We start from the raw sequence: 16,486 nt of genomic DNA, 5'->3' as shown, positions 1-16,486 counted from the left end.
ACATTTCCAGGAAGTTTTCGGCAAACCAGCCTGGGACTCCTCGATAGGTGAGAGACTATACAACTTAAAACAAGGGAATATGTCTGTCAATGATTATGCCTTGCAGTTCAGAACTCTGGCGGCCTCTAGTGGGTGGAACGAACAGGCCCTTCTCACTACCTATCGCCAAGGACTGGAGCCCAGAGTGCAGTTGCATCTCGCTGCATACGAGGATACCATCGGCCTCGAGCGATTCATCCAGCTGTCCATCCGCTTCGCCACTCGTATGCAGTCGTGCTTAGAAGAGCACCAGGGCCAGGCGCATTCCTCCTCTCCGCTCTGCCGACCAGAGAACGTCAGCTCCCCAGAACCAGCCAGCGAGCCCATGTTGGTGGACTCCTACCGCCTCTCTATGGCGGAGCGTCAAAGACGGCTGGCCCAGAATCTCTGTCTATATTGTGCAGCTTCGGGGCATACCATAGCTGGGTGCCCCGTTCGTCCTCCTCGTCCCATGGTGAGTGCCATCCTTCTTTCACGATACCAAATGAAACCACTCACCACTGTTGTGACACTTACTGCGGCTGATGTGTCTCTTCCAGTTTCCGCCCTCCTCGATTCTGGGTCAGCCGGCAACTTCATCTCCGGCACCCTCTGCCGTCAGCTCAGGCTCCCAACCGCGGCCACGCCGGCCGCTTACCAGATCCACACAATCACCGGCAGGCCGTTGAGCAAAAAGTATGTACGCCACTGCGTAGGCCCCATCTCCTTCCAAACCGGACTACACCATGAGGACATCCATCTGCTGGTTCTGGAGGATTCCACCGCTGACGTCATCTTAGGGCGCCCATGGTTGGAGCAGCACAACCCAGTAATCTCCTGGAGGACAGGAGAAATCCTGAAGTGGGGCGAAGCCTGCTTTCAATCATGCATCTCCGGCTGTCCTGTTCCAGTGGAACGTCCCCCCGAACCACTACCAGTCTACTCCACCTCGATTGAAAGCCCAGTCGAGAACCAGTCCATCTCCATACCTCAGTGCTACGCCCCCTTCAGTGATGTTTTCTGTCCGAAGCGGGCCTCCAAGCTGCCTCCACACCGGCCGTGGGACTGTGCTATAGATCTGCTGCCGGGTGAACCAGTGCCTAGGGGACGGATCTATCCCCTATCCGTTCCCGAGGAGAAGGCCATGGAGGAGTACATCAGGGAGGCGCTGGCTCAAGGATACATCCGCCCATCTACCTCCCCTGCTGCTTCGAGTTTCTTCTTCGTGGCCAAGAAGGATGGAGGTTTACGGCCTTGTATTGATTATCGAGCCCTTAACAAGATAACACAGAAGTTTCGCTATCCTCTTCCCCTCGTCCCAGCGGCCCTAGAACATCTCCGTGGTGCCACTGTGTTCTCCAAGTTCGACCTCCGCAGCGCGTATAACCTCATCTGGATACGCGAGGGGGACGAATGGAAGACCGCCTTCATCACCCCTACTGGTCACTACAAGTACTGTGTGATGCCGTATGGGCTAGTAAACGCCCCCCTCCGTATTCCAGGACTTCATGCATGAGGTGCTCCGGGAGTTCCTCCATCAGTTCGTCCTAGTCTACATCGATGACATCTTGATATACTCCCGGAGCCAGGCTGAACATCAACGACATGTTGCGGAGGTCTTGCAACGCCTGAGGGATTTCCAGCTCTACCTAAAAGCAGAGAAGTGTTCATTCCACCAACCCTCAGTGCAGTTCCTTGGTTATTTCATCGACCGCAGTGGCATCCGGATGGACGAGGGGAAGGTAAGCGCCGTCCGGGATTGGCCCATTCCTACCACCATAAAGGAACTGCAGCGATTCCTTGGCTTCGCTAACTTTTATAGACGATTCATTCAGAATTTTAGTACTATCATCAGCCCTCTTACCAACCTCCTTCGTCAGAAGCCCAAGTCCCTGTCATGGACTCCTGCCGCCACCGAAGCCTTCCAGGCCTTGAAGCTGGCCTTTACGACCGCCCCACTCCTCGTACATCCAAACCCCGATCTGCCATTCGTCGTGGAGGTGGACGCCTCTACCACCGGAGTGGGTGCAGTCCTGTCTCAGCAGCAGGGGACGCCCAGCCGCCTCCATCCATGTGCCTTCTTCTCCAGGAAGCTCAACACGGAGGAGGTAAACTACGACATTGGTAACAGGGAGCTATTTGCCATCAAACTTGCCCTGGAGGAGTGGAGACATTGGCTGGAGGGAGCCAAACACCCTTTTCAAGTTCTCACTGACCATAAAAATTTGGAATACCTCAGAGCAGCCAAAAGACTCAACCCCAGACAGGCCCGCTGGGCGCTATTCTTCACCCGCTTCCAGTTCTCCATCACCTACCGCCCAGGGGCAAAGAATGTTAAGGCAGATGTTCTGTCCAGATGTTACTCACCCGAAGAGAGATCTGAGAACCCCGAACCCATCCTCCCGGATAAGGTCATAGTCGCTCCTATCACCTGGTCTGCAGAGACCCTACCTCCAGCCGAAGCTCCTAACAACACTCGGCCGGGTTGCCCACCAGGACACCAGTACATCCCTAGGACACGTCGCACTCCACTCATCCACTCCACCCATACATCACTTGGCACTGGTCACCCGGGGGTCAATGAAACCCTCTCGTTGCTACGGGAACGCTTCTGGTGGCCCAACATGGCCTCGGATGTCAGAAGGTACGTGAGTGGATGTAACAGCTGCGCCATGTCCAAGAGTCCTCGCCATCTACCATCTGGCAAACTCCATCCTCTGCCCGTTCCCAATCGCCCGTGGTCACACCTAGGAGTGGATTTCATGACAGACCTTCCACCCTCTGACAACAACCCATGTATTCTGATTATTGTGGATAGATTTTCTAAAGCTTGTCATCTTCTTCCTCTGAAGGGTCTCCCCACTGCCATTTAAAAAGGGCAGAACTGATGTTTAACCATGTATTCAGGTACTTCGGCATTCCAGAGGACATAGTGTTTGATCGGGGCCCCCAGTTCATCTCCCGGGTACTGTTGAAACCTCACCATCCTTCTGTTCTTCCCTCCACAGAACCTGGCGAGACGGAAGCCCCCCCTCCTCTCCTCCTAGATGACGGCGCAGCCTACTCGGTCAAGGACATCCTGGACTCCCGGCGGCGTGGTGGGCAGCTGGAGTACTTAGTGGACTGGGAAGGATATGGTCCAGAGGAACACTCCTGGGTCCCACGCAACGACATCTTGGATCCCGCCTTACTGGAAACCTTCCACTCCAGACACCCCAACCGACCAGCTCCCAGGGGAAGAGGACGCCCACCACGACGTCGGGGTCCCCGGCCCTCAGGAGCGGGCCCTGGGGAGGGAGGTACTGTCACAAACAAGCCAGGTTCCACCTCCACACAATCACGGCGCACACCCTCACCTGAATTCTAATCATCACCACCTGATCCTCAACACCTGTCATCCACCACAGCACCATAAAAACCACACACACGCACCCAGTCATTGTCCGGTCACGTTCGCGACAAGATCATTCCTGTGCGCTAACTATTTGGACTAACTCCTCTTTACCTTCTCTCCAAGGATAGCCTCCGAAGACTCTTCTTCCATCTTCTCTCCAAGGATTGCCTCCAAGATCCTCCAAACCCCTACGGTGCGTGTGTGTGGTCACTACCTTCCCGGCACGGATCCCAAAACCCATCCACTCCTCACTTCCCGCTCCTCTGCTTGTGTCAATTCAATAAATACCATCTTTCATCTGTTACTCCTCTGTCTCCGAGTGATCCGTAACACTGGATGGGGACCCCCACTATTGAAGAGCACATCGAGAGTGAAGGACAGGCTCTGCAGTGGCTGATCGATAAATGTGGAAACAGATATCATGTTCTTAACAACGTGCAGCAGGATGATGGGAAACAGATCAGAGAGTTGATGGAGAAGGTGGAGATGATGGCCAGATTAAACACAGTGCTTCCAGTAGCTGTGGGTGAAGCACTAGAGGAGATGGATGACAAGGATGAGTGTAGAAGGTTCTTGGAAGATCGTCCTTTCTGTAAGTAGTATAATATGCTCTCTGCAGACTCCATTAACCCAGATTATTTTTTACCATTTTATCACTGATTTGACCATTCCATGTTGTAACATTGTAAATTTCTTAAATAATTAGCAAAATATCCATAGGAGCTAATTTTTTTTTTGGAGCTAAACATATTTCTAAAAAACTTCATAAGCTAACTGTATAAATTGTCTTTATAGTGGACGAAGCCTACATTTACAAGTGGAGGAATGATTTTCATCATATATCAGACTATGGGATCATGTCAGAGCTGTCAGAGATCGAGCACCAGACCTATGGAAAAACAAAGGGATCAGAAACAGTGCGGCACATTAGCCCAAAAGAGTTAAACTGACATTTTCCATTCAAAAGCATTAACGTGCATGGACATTGGACTTGGATGTGCTATTTTCACCCAGTCATCTAAGCTTTGACAGAGAAAAGTGGTATTTTTTTTTAAACATTGTAACACTGATATATCATTCAATATATAGTTTTGTTAATTACACACGTTTTACACACAACTAAGAAATTAAAGCAGAATGTTAAATTTTGTATTTGGATTTTAAATGTAATTAAATTTAAAATAAATGTACACAATGTTTATACCAATAAATATACCTATACTATTTTTAATGAAAATATAATACATTGTATTAAAGATGTGTCTTTAAGACACATCGGGGAAAGTTGTGGCCTAATGGTTAGAGAGTCGGACTCGCAATTGAAGGGTTGTGAGTTCGAGTCTCGGGTCGGCAGGAATTGTAGGTGGGGGGAGTGCATGTACAGTGCTCTCTCCACTGTCAATACCATGACTTAGGTGCCCTTGAGCACCCCAACTGCTCCCCAGGCACTGCAGCATAAATGGCTGCCCACTGCTCCGGGTGTGTGTTCATGGTGTGTGTGTGTGTGTTCACTGCTGTGTGTGTGCACTTTGGATGGGGTTAAAAGCAGAGATGGATGGGTCACCATACTTGGCTGTATGTCATGTCACTTTCACTTTATTTCCTATGTGTTACCACAGACTTCTGGATTTTCATTCAGTTTTATTCCTTTTTTTTTTACCACGTAAAATATTACTACAAAAAAATATGGATTTAATCTCTGAAAAGATTACTGAATCATTTGTTCAGTTTTGTTCTATCCAAACTGGTTGAAACAAACATCCATTACATACAGTTTATCTTGTGACAAAATGCCTTGTATTTCATATGTACTTAGGACAACATTGTAGTTAAATAAAAACAACTTCTCAACAAGTAGGTTCAGCAGAATTATTTTTTTATTTGATGAAGGAGGAAGAAGAAACATAATTAAGCAGGTTATTGCAGTAATACAATGTTGGCAAAAGCGGTGTTTATTAAACTTTTTTTGTATGATTTAGTTTTACAATATAATACAAAAAATTATATACACTTACAGTAACTATAGCAATTAAATATTTACAACATCCTCATAGAAATAGCATTTTTTCTAGTGATTTTCTAAAAAAATAAAAATGTCTAATAAGGCTACGTCATCTAAAAAGAAAACGAACCTTAATGTCTCAAACCGAAAGCAAACGCAAAAGCCACTCTATTTGGGATGTTAAAACAACCGTGTCTCGTAACGGCTCGTTAATTACTCTGCAGAGACGGTGTCCGGATAGGACAGATAGACTCACAGACAGACATCCGTCGATGCTGCAGCATAAGTGTGCTCAACGAAGGCTCAGGCCGGGGAGAGGGCCATTTTTACCTAATACAAAGGAAGCAGAGCCGCGAGGGAGGGAAGGACTATGGGAATGACAAGAATCGAAATATCACGAAATCGCAATGTGCAGTCAAACCAAACACTGAACAATGAGTGAGAACAGTCACGACTACAACAGAATATAGTGTGTACTTAAGACAGTACAGCATATAAATAATTTAGATGTCGAACTGCCTGCTGTCAGAGCAGACTGCGCATCACGGTGGCAAAATGCCGGAACAGCAACGATGATATTACGACCAGACGCTGTACGACGTACAATATACTCATTTTGAAAACACTCCTGAAAGATTATCGGCTGCTGGTAAGTGTTTATATCATTTACAAGCCGTAGACTTAAAATATCAGTTACGTCAAAGTATTTCATATAGTCATAAGAAATATGAATCATAATCGGTTATGATCATAGAGCGCGCGCCGGTGGATGCAACAGGTCGCTCGTACAGTAGAGGTGTAGTTCCCTCGTGCATTTGGCTGACGTAATTATGACATTTGTACAATAATTTTACGAAGCGTTTAATTGCGTTTATTGAACTGCTAGCTGAAAACTTTAATGTATTTTATCATGAATATCATGTTAATAAAAAAATTTTGTTCCCTGTTCATCTTACGTTTTGATACAAATGGTATAATTACTGTATGTGCCATATCAAAGGATTGTGTGCATAACCAAAAACCGTGAAAGGCAAATGATTACAAAAATAAATAAATAAATAAATAAAAAAGAAAAGAAAAACATATGTACATGAAATATAGGCTATAGTTCTGTTAAGGACAAGGATGTATTATGGTTTGTTAAAATAAATACCATTATTGTTCGGATTAAGCTACTGAAATCTCTGAAAACAGGGTCACACCTATATTACAGACAGTCAAAATGTAGATTGTTTCAAATTCTATTATCGGACCTAAATTTTATTTTTGTAGTGATGCCACTGACATCAGATAATCTCAGGCCTTATTTAAGTTCTAATGAAAGTTAATGTAGGCCTGTTGAATGAATGACTTTAAGGAGCTTAAATTTAAAGTCAGATTTAGGAGAATATGACATTTTTAAACAAATATTATACAATATAACTATGAATACATGTGGTCCCCTGAAAGAGTATTTGCAGTAAGCTATAAGAAATATATAAAAAATATATGAAATGTCTATCCGTGTTACCAAATTGCACTGTATAATTTATCACAGCCCTTCATGCTCTTACCTGGTTTCCAATTATTAAAAACTTAGTACTGAGACTTAAAAAAATGTTCAGGGGAACGCCTTAAAACTTGGGGGTATAGGGGGAAGGAGGGGTATATGCATGAGTAGGTGGTGTTGTGCGTTATTTGAATGCAAATGCAGAGAGAACAAGCCGAGACTGTGTTTGAGAGAGAAACTGGGAAAAGGAGGTGGAGAGTTGTCTTTGGATTTTAGTTAGACATTGAATAGACACTTTTGAGACATTGCTTGCTCATGTATGCCCTTAGCATTTGGCCTTGTGGCTTTCTATATAAATGAAACATGGATTTATATTTGTTTGTCCGAACTGATATGGATTTATATTTGTTTGTCCGAACTGATGCAGTGAGATTTACTGTAATTTAGCTCAAAGAGAAAGATTTTCAATCGGTTTCAACCCATGGGCCAATTAGCCATTGACTTTCCCCTGCATCATGTCACGCCGGAAACAGAAAAGACCTCAGCACTTTTTCAGCCCCATCCTCAACACTTCGTGGCTACTTCAACATGGTGAGAAATGGTTTACTGTTCAGTAAGATAGCTCCATTGTTTCTGTCAATGAGCCATGTCATTTGAGATCATTTGCAGTGACATCAGCAGATTCAAATGTTTAAAATATCTGATCTCATTTTAAGAAAAGAAAACTAAAAGAAGGTAAAAAATAAAAGGAATTTCTGTAATATTTGGACATAGTTACATCCCAACAGCTTCCGTTGAATGTCCAATTAGTACTTTTCATCTTCAGGCCTAAGCTTGGAATTTAGACCGCCCATGATATTAAATGTATGGCTTTTGAGAATGATTTAAAAAAAGAAGAACAAATAGCGAAGTGTACATAAAGGGAACAGAGCGTTGTAATATACTAAACTGGATTTTGAAAAGGGGATTAGAAATTGTTGTGGAAAAAGGTGGAATACTTTGAAAAAGAAGGAGACACTTGAGTGCTTTAACGGGAATGCCATGAGACTTCATTGTCTCCGTAAGGCTTTGTGGTCGTGCAGTCAGGCATTAACTGCCAGGAAGTATGTGCTTAAGAATGTGTTGATCTGTGACTTAAATTCTAGAGTTCTTGAAGTACAGGCAACACTTTATGCATATTTTCATAGTAAATGGGTGTTTGTATTCATGCTATTATGTCTTCTGTAAATCACATTAGTTTTTTGGATATGGCAGAACATAGGGAGTGAGGGGATAGAGAGAGAGAGAGAAACAGAAGAAGAAACAGCAATGTACAAGGCTGGCTAAAAATGAGGTGGAAATTAACAGTACACATTATGTTCTTCATACTTTATGAGATATGATAATAGAAACATATATTGATAATAATGGGAGTTCAAGTGGCACAGTATGTGCCATTGATGGGAGCCTTGGCTAGTAGAGCAATACTACACTTAGGTTGGCCTTTTATACAAATACAGTGTTTCTAACCAGGTCAGATGCTATGTTTCTTTGGTGAAACTTGTGTAAGCAGTGAGTAAAAGAAAATGGAAAGCAATAAAGATAACAACCTAAAGAAAAATAAAAGTAATAAAGGTTCAAATTTGGTTTGTAAGGCTAAAGGCCTTTGGGTTTATCAGTTTGCTAGTCCAATGAAAACAATAATGTGGCAGACAGCAAACAAAATTAATTAAATTGCTAAACTAATTGTGTAATATAATCTATACAGTTGCAACTAATTTAAATTACTCAATGTAATACATTAATTTGTATTAATTAATACATTTAGAATGACTTTTAATAGTACAGTAACAGTACTACTGACAATTATTCTCATATATGTATTGTAGTGGCTACCTTTATCAGTCGAATCGGTATTAAAATAGCGGATGTACCTATGCAACAATATCTGTTTAATAATCAAAGAATTTTCTGAACAAGTACCGTTTTTTATTCTTGCACTATAGTATAAATATAAATATTTTCTCTCACATTTCTTAGAGGAGCAGTTGGCAGTGAAGTCCCTCACCTCTACTCTTGCAAAGAACTCTTCCTGCTCTTTCTCATACTTAACAACTCAAGGTGGCCAATCTTCCTTAAACCCAAGCCCACCAGTGGAGAGGCTCACAAAACCTTCTCCGACTCGAGCCAGCCATTGTGTCTATCACATCCCCAGCCAGCCGATACAATTTGCTTCAAACGTCACAGAGTCTCACCTTTTCCAAATTTCTGATATCCCATCACGTTCTGCTAATCAGTGTATGACTACCATTGCACCATCTATCCTCTGTACCCACAACCACACTCATTTACCCATGGCTTCTCCAGAGTTAGGCGTGTCAGCAACCACAACCTCCTCTTCAACCTCCTCTGCTGCTGCTTCTCTCTATGTGCCTCCACATCCTGGAAGTCCCAATTCTGTACCCCAGGGTCCCCCAAGTCCAATTACACCCTCTTCCAGCCCAAGCACGGTCCCTTCAGCCCCAGCATGTGCACCTGTCAGTATTGCTTTCATCTTGGAGGAGCTACGTGTGCTGCAGCAGAGGCAAATTCATCAGATGCAGATGACTGAAGAAATCTGTAGGCAAGTACTGAGATTGGGAGGAGAATCTTGTGAAGTGGATTCAAAAGCATTTATACTACCATCTCTGCCACAGCTCTGTTTAAAAGGTTCTGGTAACAACCCCAGATCCTCCAGACCAAAGTCATCACCTCCCCCTTCCTCTGTGGCTCCTCTTTTAGCCTGTTTCTCATCCCTGCTACCCCCTCAGACAACCTCTAAGTCCTCCAAACATGTCCACCCTCTCTCAAATGTCTTACGTCCCCATAAAGCACAGTATGAAAGTGGGGTAGTTACTCCAGCAAGCTTCACCAGTCATACAAGTGCTTCCACATCTTCATCAATGTCTACACCTGCTGCCTCAAACTATCCACTCACACTTTCTCTTGGCCCTCCATCTCAAAAACCATTCACCATAGGAGCTAGTGGACACAGTGGTGTGACCTTCCCAAACCAATCAATGCCACCAGCTGCTGTCCCTTCAGCCCCCTCACAGGATCCAAAACTCTCTGCTCAAGGAGGTACAGCTGTCTTATCGTCCGGGCGTATGCAGCATGCATGCCGATTTTGTCGGAAACTCTTCAGCAGTGATTCATCCCTCCAAATACACTTGCGTTCACACACAGGGGAGCGTCCTTACCAGTGTCCTGTATGTTTCAGTCGATTCACCACACGAGGGAACCTGAAAGTCCACTTCTTGCGGCATCGTGAGCAAAATCCTGAACTCTCTTTTTCATTGTTTCCCTGTTCACTTTTTGCATCTGTAACTGGAGGATCAGTGGGAGGATCAGCACAAACACAGACCTCCACCAATACAACTGCTACTCAGAGGCATCAAAAACAACAAGAGGATGATCTGTGTGGTGACAGTCCTGAGGGAACTACTGCCTCAACATGTGCTACAACCTCATCTCTTCCTCCTAGTATTGATTTGGCCCTGCTTACCACTGCACACTCTCTCATTCAGCTCAATCGTGCTGCTGCAGCTGCCGCTGCTGCAGCCTCTACATCCACTACCTCCTCAATCACATCCTCATCACCATCCACTCTGGCCTCCACACTTCTTTCAGCTCCTGCCTCATCCACCTCCTCCATTGCTGGGGTGTATAAAGGAGTGAAACGCTTTGATGAGAACACCCCACCAATACCTACTTTGCTCCCCCATTCTGCTTACTCACAGCTTGCCAATTTGCCCAAAATCTTCTTCCCAGCATCTTCCAATCAGCACCATGCAGGTCATGGGTATCTCAGGCCAACAACTCCAGCTGGATCGTTCCTGCCATCCCCACAACAACACATTGCGTTCCCATTCACAGCATCATCCCCTACCCCATCCATCTCGACCCCAACCTCAGACACATCAAAGCTGCAGAGGCTGGTGGAGAAGTTGGAAAAAGAACCACAAGGTCAGTCAAAGTGGGTTTCATCCATTGGGGAGACTTCTACCAGTGGCCATAGTGTAGCAGGAGCATTAAGCTATAGCAGCAGTGGTTTAATGAGCACAAGCACATTCAGTACTAATGTGGTCACCTCACTTCCATCATCTACAATCCAAATACCATCATCCCTCTTCAGCAAGGAGTCACCCTACCTAGGACTTATGAATTCTGCTGGGACACTTGCCCCTAATCAGTGTAGTGTGTGTCTGAGGGTGCTAAGCTGCCCAAGAGCATTACGTTTGCACCAGGCTACACATTTAGGTGAGCGTCCCTTCCCCTGCAAGCTATGTGGTCGTTCCTTCTCAACTAAAGGAAGCCTTCGAGCACATCTTGCCACCCACCGTGCCCGCCCTCCAAACAGTCGTGCCCAGAATTCTTGCCCCTTATGCCAGCGGAAGTTTACCAATGCCCTTGTACTACAACATCATATCCGCATGCACTTAGGAGGACAGCTACCACCAGAGCACATGCCAGATACCTCAACAGAATGTGATATTTTGCCCCATTCTGAGTCTATTGAGCTTTCTGCTTCAGAAAACAGCCCTAGTGCTACAGATGTTCAGTTACTGGATGCTGATCTACAGACAGTTTCGGATTCTAGACATACTGAATCCCTTGCTGTCAGTACTGCTCCTACAGCATGTCCCATAACCTCTAGCCTACCGGCTTCACTTAGCTCAAATTTTGTACCACCTTTAGACCTAACCTCTGACCCATCCCTGAATCCAACCCCTCATTCACCTACAATATTCAGAGCTGATCCCCCTGAGCTCTCAATCAGTGTACCTTCTGCAGTGGAATCTGCAGCCTCCCTTTTCTTTCCTTCCACCCAGTCAGCATCAGCAACAACTGGTCCTTCTACCACTGATGAACTATCTTTTGAAATTTCCAGCAACACTACCTTCTTGGAAGATAAAAAGATATCATGCTCTTCTGCTCTGAAGAAAGCAAGTCCACTAAGAGATGACTGTGAACATAGTGAAAATATATGTGACTCACCTATTCCTTTCTCTGAATCCAGATCAAATCTGGAGGATCTTCTTAGTATACAAGCACATAATGCATCCAGAGTTCCTCCACCACATCCAGAATCAACACCACCTTCTCTCCTTGCGCTGAGATCTGACAGTGCATCTTCTCATATAGTACACCTAGAGGAGCCTGACCAAAGCCTTCTCCAAACATCCAAATTAATCCCCCAAGAGTTCCCTAAGGAAGAAAAGTCGGAAGATAAAATACATAAAACACCAAAGAATGGACAAAGAACAACTCCAGATTTGAGTATTAATGCAGATACAGTATCAGACACTGTAAATAAGACAAATGAGGATGAGACTGAGGATTGTGACACACGTGTACAGAAGACCATAACGGAAGCTCACTGTAGTTCAACTGCAAAGGATAAAGTGGATAAAGATATAACAGGAACTGAAATGGACAGAACAGAATCAACTGTATGCATATCACTGACTCCCAGTCTTCCACCTCCAATGCCAGAAAAAAAAATATACCACTGTTCTGAATGTGGAAAGGAGTATGCAAGTCGCAGTGGACTTAAGGTGATTGGCATTCTGAATTCATTAAGCTAAGCAATTATTGTCATCCAGGGTGAATATACAGTTCAGCATGATAGTTACTCAAGAGATTTTCATCCTTGTCTTGGTACAATTTGAAAGTTTCATGATAATTAAATAATATTTCTTACTATAACTTCTAGGGACACATGAAGCACCATGGAGGAGTCGTCAAGGCACCCCGAGCTCCTGCAAAGACCAAGGGCCCAGAGAGAGTGTTGCATCATGAGCGGTCACAAACTCACCACCTTGCAACCTTCCTGCCACCAGGACATCAGTGAGTTTCTTGAACCAAGCCCTCCGAAAGCATCAGCAAGCATCAGTGAGCTCTCCATTAGACCTTGTTATAAAAAAATCAGAAACAAAGTGTTAAGATGAATTTAATAGCTGACAAATGGGATGGAACCTGAAGGCTATTTTGGACTAAGACTATTGACTGAAAAAAAACCACAACCCCACTCATGTGCACAGAGTAAACACATAGAGCATTATTTCTTGGTTTTGAAAATGTCCCTGATCTTTAACCCAGATCTTTTATATTAAAATACCTGCATTGTGTTTTTTAATATATGTAATGATGTCTAAATATATCTTATATAACTTCTTTGAATATTATGTGATGTTCTTTTAGATAAATGTTAATTATTTTGTCTGTGTTAGGTAAGATGGATTTGTTTACTTTTCCAAAGTGAAGATCTTAAGGTAGCTAAGGATTTGAACAATTGCTTTGGGTGAGGAACAGACCAAAATGTATTAAGCCAATGATGACATAATTGATCACTTTCTCATTAAGAGTTATTGTATTGGTAAACAATTTCTCTATTCTTATATAACACAATATGCAGTTTTTTTTTATCACAATCTATAAAGGATGGTAAAATTTTGAGGGAATGTATTTCAAATGAAGAAATATAAAACACATCTTGTCGATACCTTTTTCCAGGGCAGCCATGCACAAATCATTGTTATCAACCTTTGGTCAAAAATTCAAGCTCTTATCAGTTTTCATAATAAGCTCATATGTTTTTTAAAAAAAATGCCCTATTCAAAACGCTTAGTACAGACAGTGCAGCTGGAGCCAAGAGGAAGTACATTTTAAATAGTTTTCCTAGGGCAAACCAACTGTGAACCAGTACTTTTAACAAGCTGATATTTTACACACGTCATCAAATTGGCATTATGTAAATTCACATGAAATACTATTGACTTGTACTAAATCTTCAGGCTTTTACTTAACAGTTTGTCAGCTGGGAAGCACAAAAACACCGAACTGTAAATATGACTTGTCAAACTATGTCCATTGTGTCCATGTTTTTTCTGTCCAGCTGTACAGTATTAGACAATATACGGCTCTTAACATCATCTAGACTAAAGAGTCAGGTAAGATTGTTTAACAAGCCTGTATGTCCGTGTAAGCTCTTGTTACTTTAATATCGTCAGTGTAGCTATTGAAAAAGGTAGAAATAAATTGACTGATTCTAAGATGAACCACTATCTAGCTTAAAAGGTAACCTTTCTATAATTCTTGGTAAAAATGTTTATTTCTTCTGTGATGTTTGTTCTTTGTCTGGATACTTTTACATGTATCTTCTATAGAAATGAATTGGGTGTATGAGTCCGACTGTGATATGTAGTTTCATGGTACAGCTAAAAGATAAAAAAAGAAAATAAAAGCCGGTGTATTCATGACAAAAAGTAGAATATGGAGTTATTTTAATCATGCTCAATCTTTGCTGTTTTTTAGAGTATGAATCTCATCTACAGTGATGTTATTCTTCCTTGGTGGTCTGAGGGAAACACAGTTTTCTTCACATACAGGCATCCCTAATCCGTTCACTCCCTAACACAATCAAACTCCTCTGCACTGCTTCTGTGTGTGCCACATCAAGCGCAGTGAGGGAGAGACTGGAGGAAGCGTTGACAATCTGTCTGAGGACTGGCCTCTAATCTCTTGCACCATGACAACCATGCAGAGGCACATAAGGAAGACAGAAGGAAGCAGAGTGTAGTCTGTGTTTATGTGTAGCAGTATGTGTATATTGGTGTGATGTTCCAATTCTGTATGTATGGGTACTAAATTTGCATGAAAATAGTTTGCAGAATTACAATTACAAAATGCTGCACCTGAGATGGTCACGTGTGTAAGCTCACTAACAGGGTAGACTATTCGTAAACTTCACAAAGCTGGACTTCATGGCTGGACTTCAAACACCAGGATGTTCAAATGGACCTTATGTTGTATTCCAACATACCTTAACATCATTGAACCTTTCGATAGAAGCAGATTTTCAATTCCATCTTCCCGCCCAGCAACAAGGAAAGAAGCTCTACCAAAGATAAAAAAGGAAAGCTAATTATTAGTCTCTTTATATTAATATACTTTTCTCTTATATATTATACATACAATGACATAATCACACCAGTAGGTGGCGGTGTTGAACCTTAGCTCTTAACCAACTGTTTTGTACAGCTAAAAATGGCTGGACGCAATGAGACCGGAAGCCAGACCCATAGAATTTACAAATAGATCAGTGGGCGGTGCAGGAAAGTAATGGGAGTTACCAGATCAGGGTGTTTTTACACCATGATACCTGATTGGCTGACGTCATAGTGATGGTAGGTTTAGGGGTGGGGTTAGGTAAGGGGGATCATTTTGATTGCATGATTTAGAAAAACCCAGCAGTTTGAAAACTCCCACAAGGTCATAAACGCCCACTTTTTCTCTGCCGAGACCTAAGTCTCCCCATTTTTACGTCAGGATAAAGGCAAAGAGTATAGAAGCCCAATAATATTTCTATACTCTTTGATAAAGGTGGATAGACTGGAAGACATAAAGATGTAAATCATAAAATAATGGACTATGGGAGCCTGGATAAAAACACGTTTTGAAATGTAAACTATTTAAAATGGTCCCAAACTTTTACTTAACAATCAGCTGTCCTCCATCAAAAAAAAAAAAAAAACGGAATCAAGCTGCTCTTATGTTTACTTTCATTGTACTTGCACTGCCCCTTTATATATATATATATATATATATATTCCTTCATGTTACTCTGTGACGCTCTATAATGACTTTTGGACATTGCTCTACTCAGGAATACATCTGAATCTGTGCTGCTCTTAAGTTTATTTATTGCATCTGCACTGCCACTTTAATTTTCCTCCATGTAGCTCTATGACATTTTAGACAAAGTTCTACCCCAGTAATCATAATATTACCTCAGGACTTCTTATGAACACTATAACTCTTAACACTGATTACCTTTATTGTACCTGTTACTTCCACTTATGGGCATATAATGCTCTGTCCATGTCTTTCTGTCTATGGGCACTGTAGTCACTCAAGAATCAGTGCTCTCCATGTACGTCTATGTCTTATGTCTTGTTATTGTCACTGTATGTCTGAGCCTCGTCACAAGCATTTCTATGCCCAGTTTTCCCCAGTGTTAACTATGCAAATGACAAATAAATGCCTCTTGACTTGACTTGAAACTAAAAATTTTATCAATCAATAGGTAAATGGCTGAATGTCACTTCACTTCAATAAATAATAAGTAAATAGTTAATAGAATACGCACTCACACATATAAATATATTATCATGGTGGGGCTGGGGGGGCTTTCCAATGACTTCCTTATACAAAAAATAAATTTAATTAAAATGTATACACACCCATATTTAATTTTACAGCTGTCAAAATAACATAGAAGTTAAATTACATTAATTCAATTAATGTCCTGGCATTATGCGTATTTTTTTGCTCCATTCAAACAGTTGAAATGAATCATTTTGTCATGCTTGTTTACTTTAGCATTGTTTTGACCAGTCATAAGTCATATGGTAAACACAAAACGACTGTCAAGTTAAACCATTAATTAAAATGGCAAAAGCTAGTTAGAGGGAAGAACTGAGGCAGATGAAGTATTTTCTCAGCCCACGAGGTCGAGCCAAGCAAAGCAGAACAAGGTCGTCAGCAAGGCCGTTAAGTTCAA

At 42.7% G+C, this 16,486-nt stretch overlaps 1 protein-coding gene across 1 annotated transcript; it reads left to right on the top strand.

Moving 5' to 3' along the window:
• Window positions 1-7,302: 7,302 nt before the first annotated feature.
• Window positions 7,303-14,689, top strand: LOC132154707 (sal-like protein 3). Its single transcript, XM_059563360.1, has 4 exons — window positions 7,303-7,494; window positions 8,923-12,479; window positions 12,638-12,771; window positions 14,239-14,689. Exons 1-4 carry the CDS (start codon window positions 7,419-7,421, stop codon window positions 14,243-14,245), a joined length of 3,774 nt encoding a protein of 1,257 aa, XP_059419343.1. The 5' UTR covers window positions 7,303-7,418; the 3' UTR covers window positions 14,246-14,689.
• Window positions 14,690-16,486: the final 1,797 nt, after the last annotated feature.

This window comes from Carassius carassius, chromosome 12 (assembly GCF_963082965.1).
Source record: "Carassius carassius chromosome 12, fCarCar2.1, whole genome shotgun sequence".
NCBI lineage: Eukaryota > Metazoa > Chordata > Actinopteri > Cypriniformes > Cyprinidae > Carassius > Carassius carassius.
The sequence above is the reverse complement of the archived record's forward strand: the minus strand, read 5'-3'. Positions and strand labels throughout refer to the sequence as shown.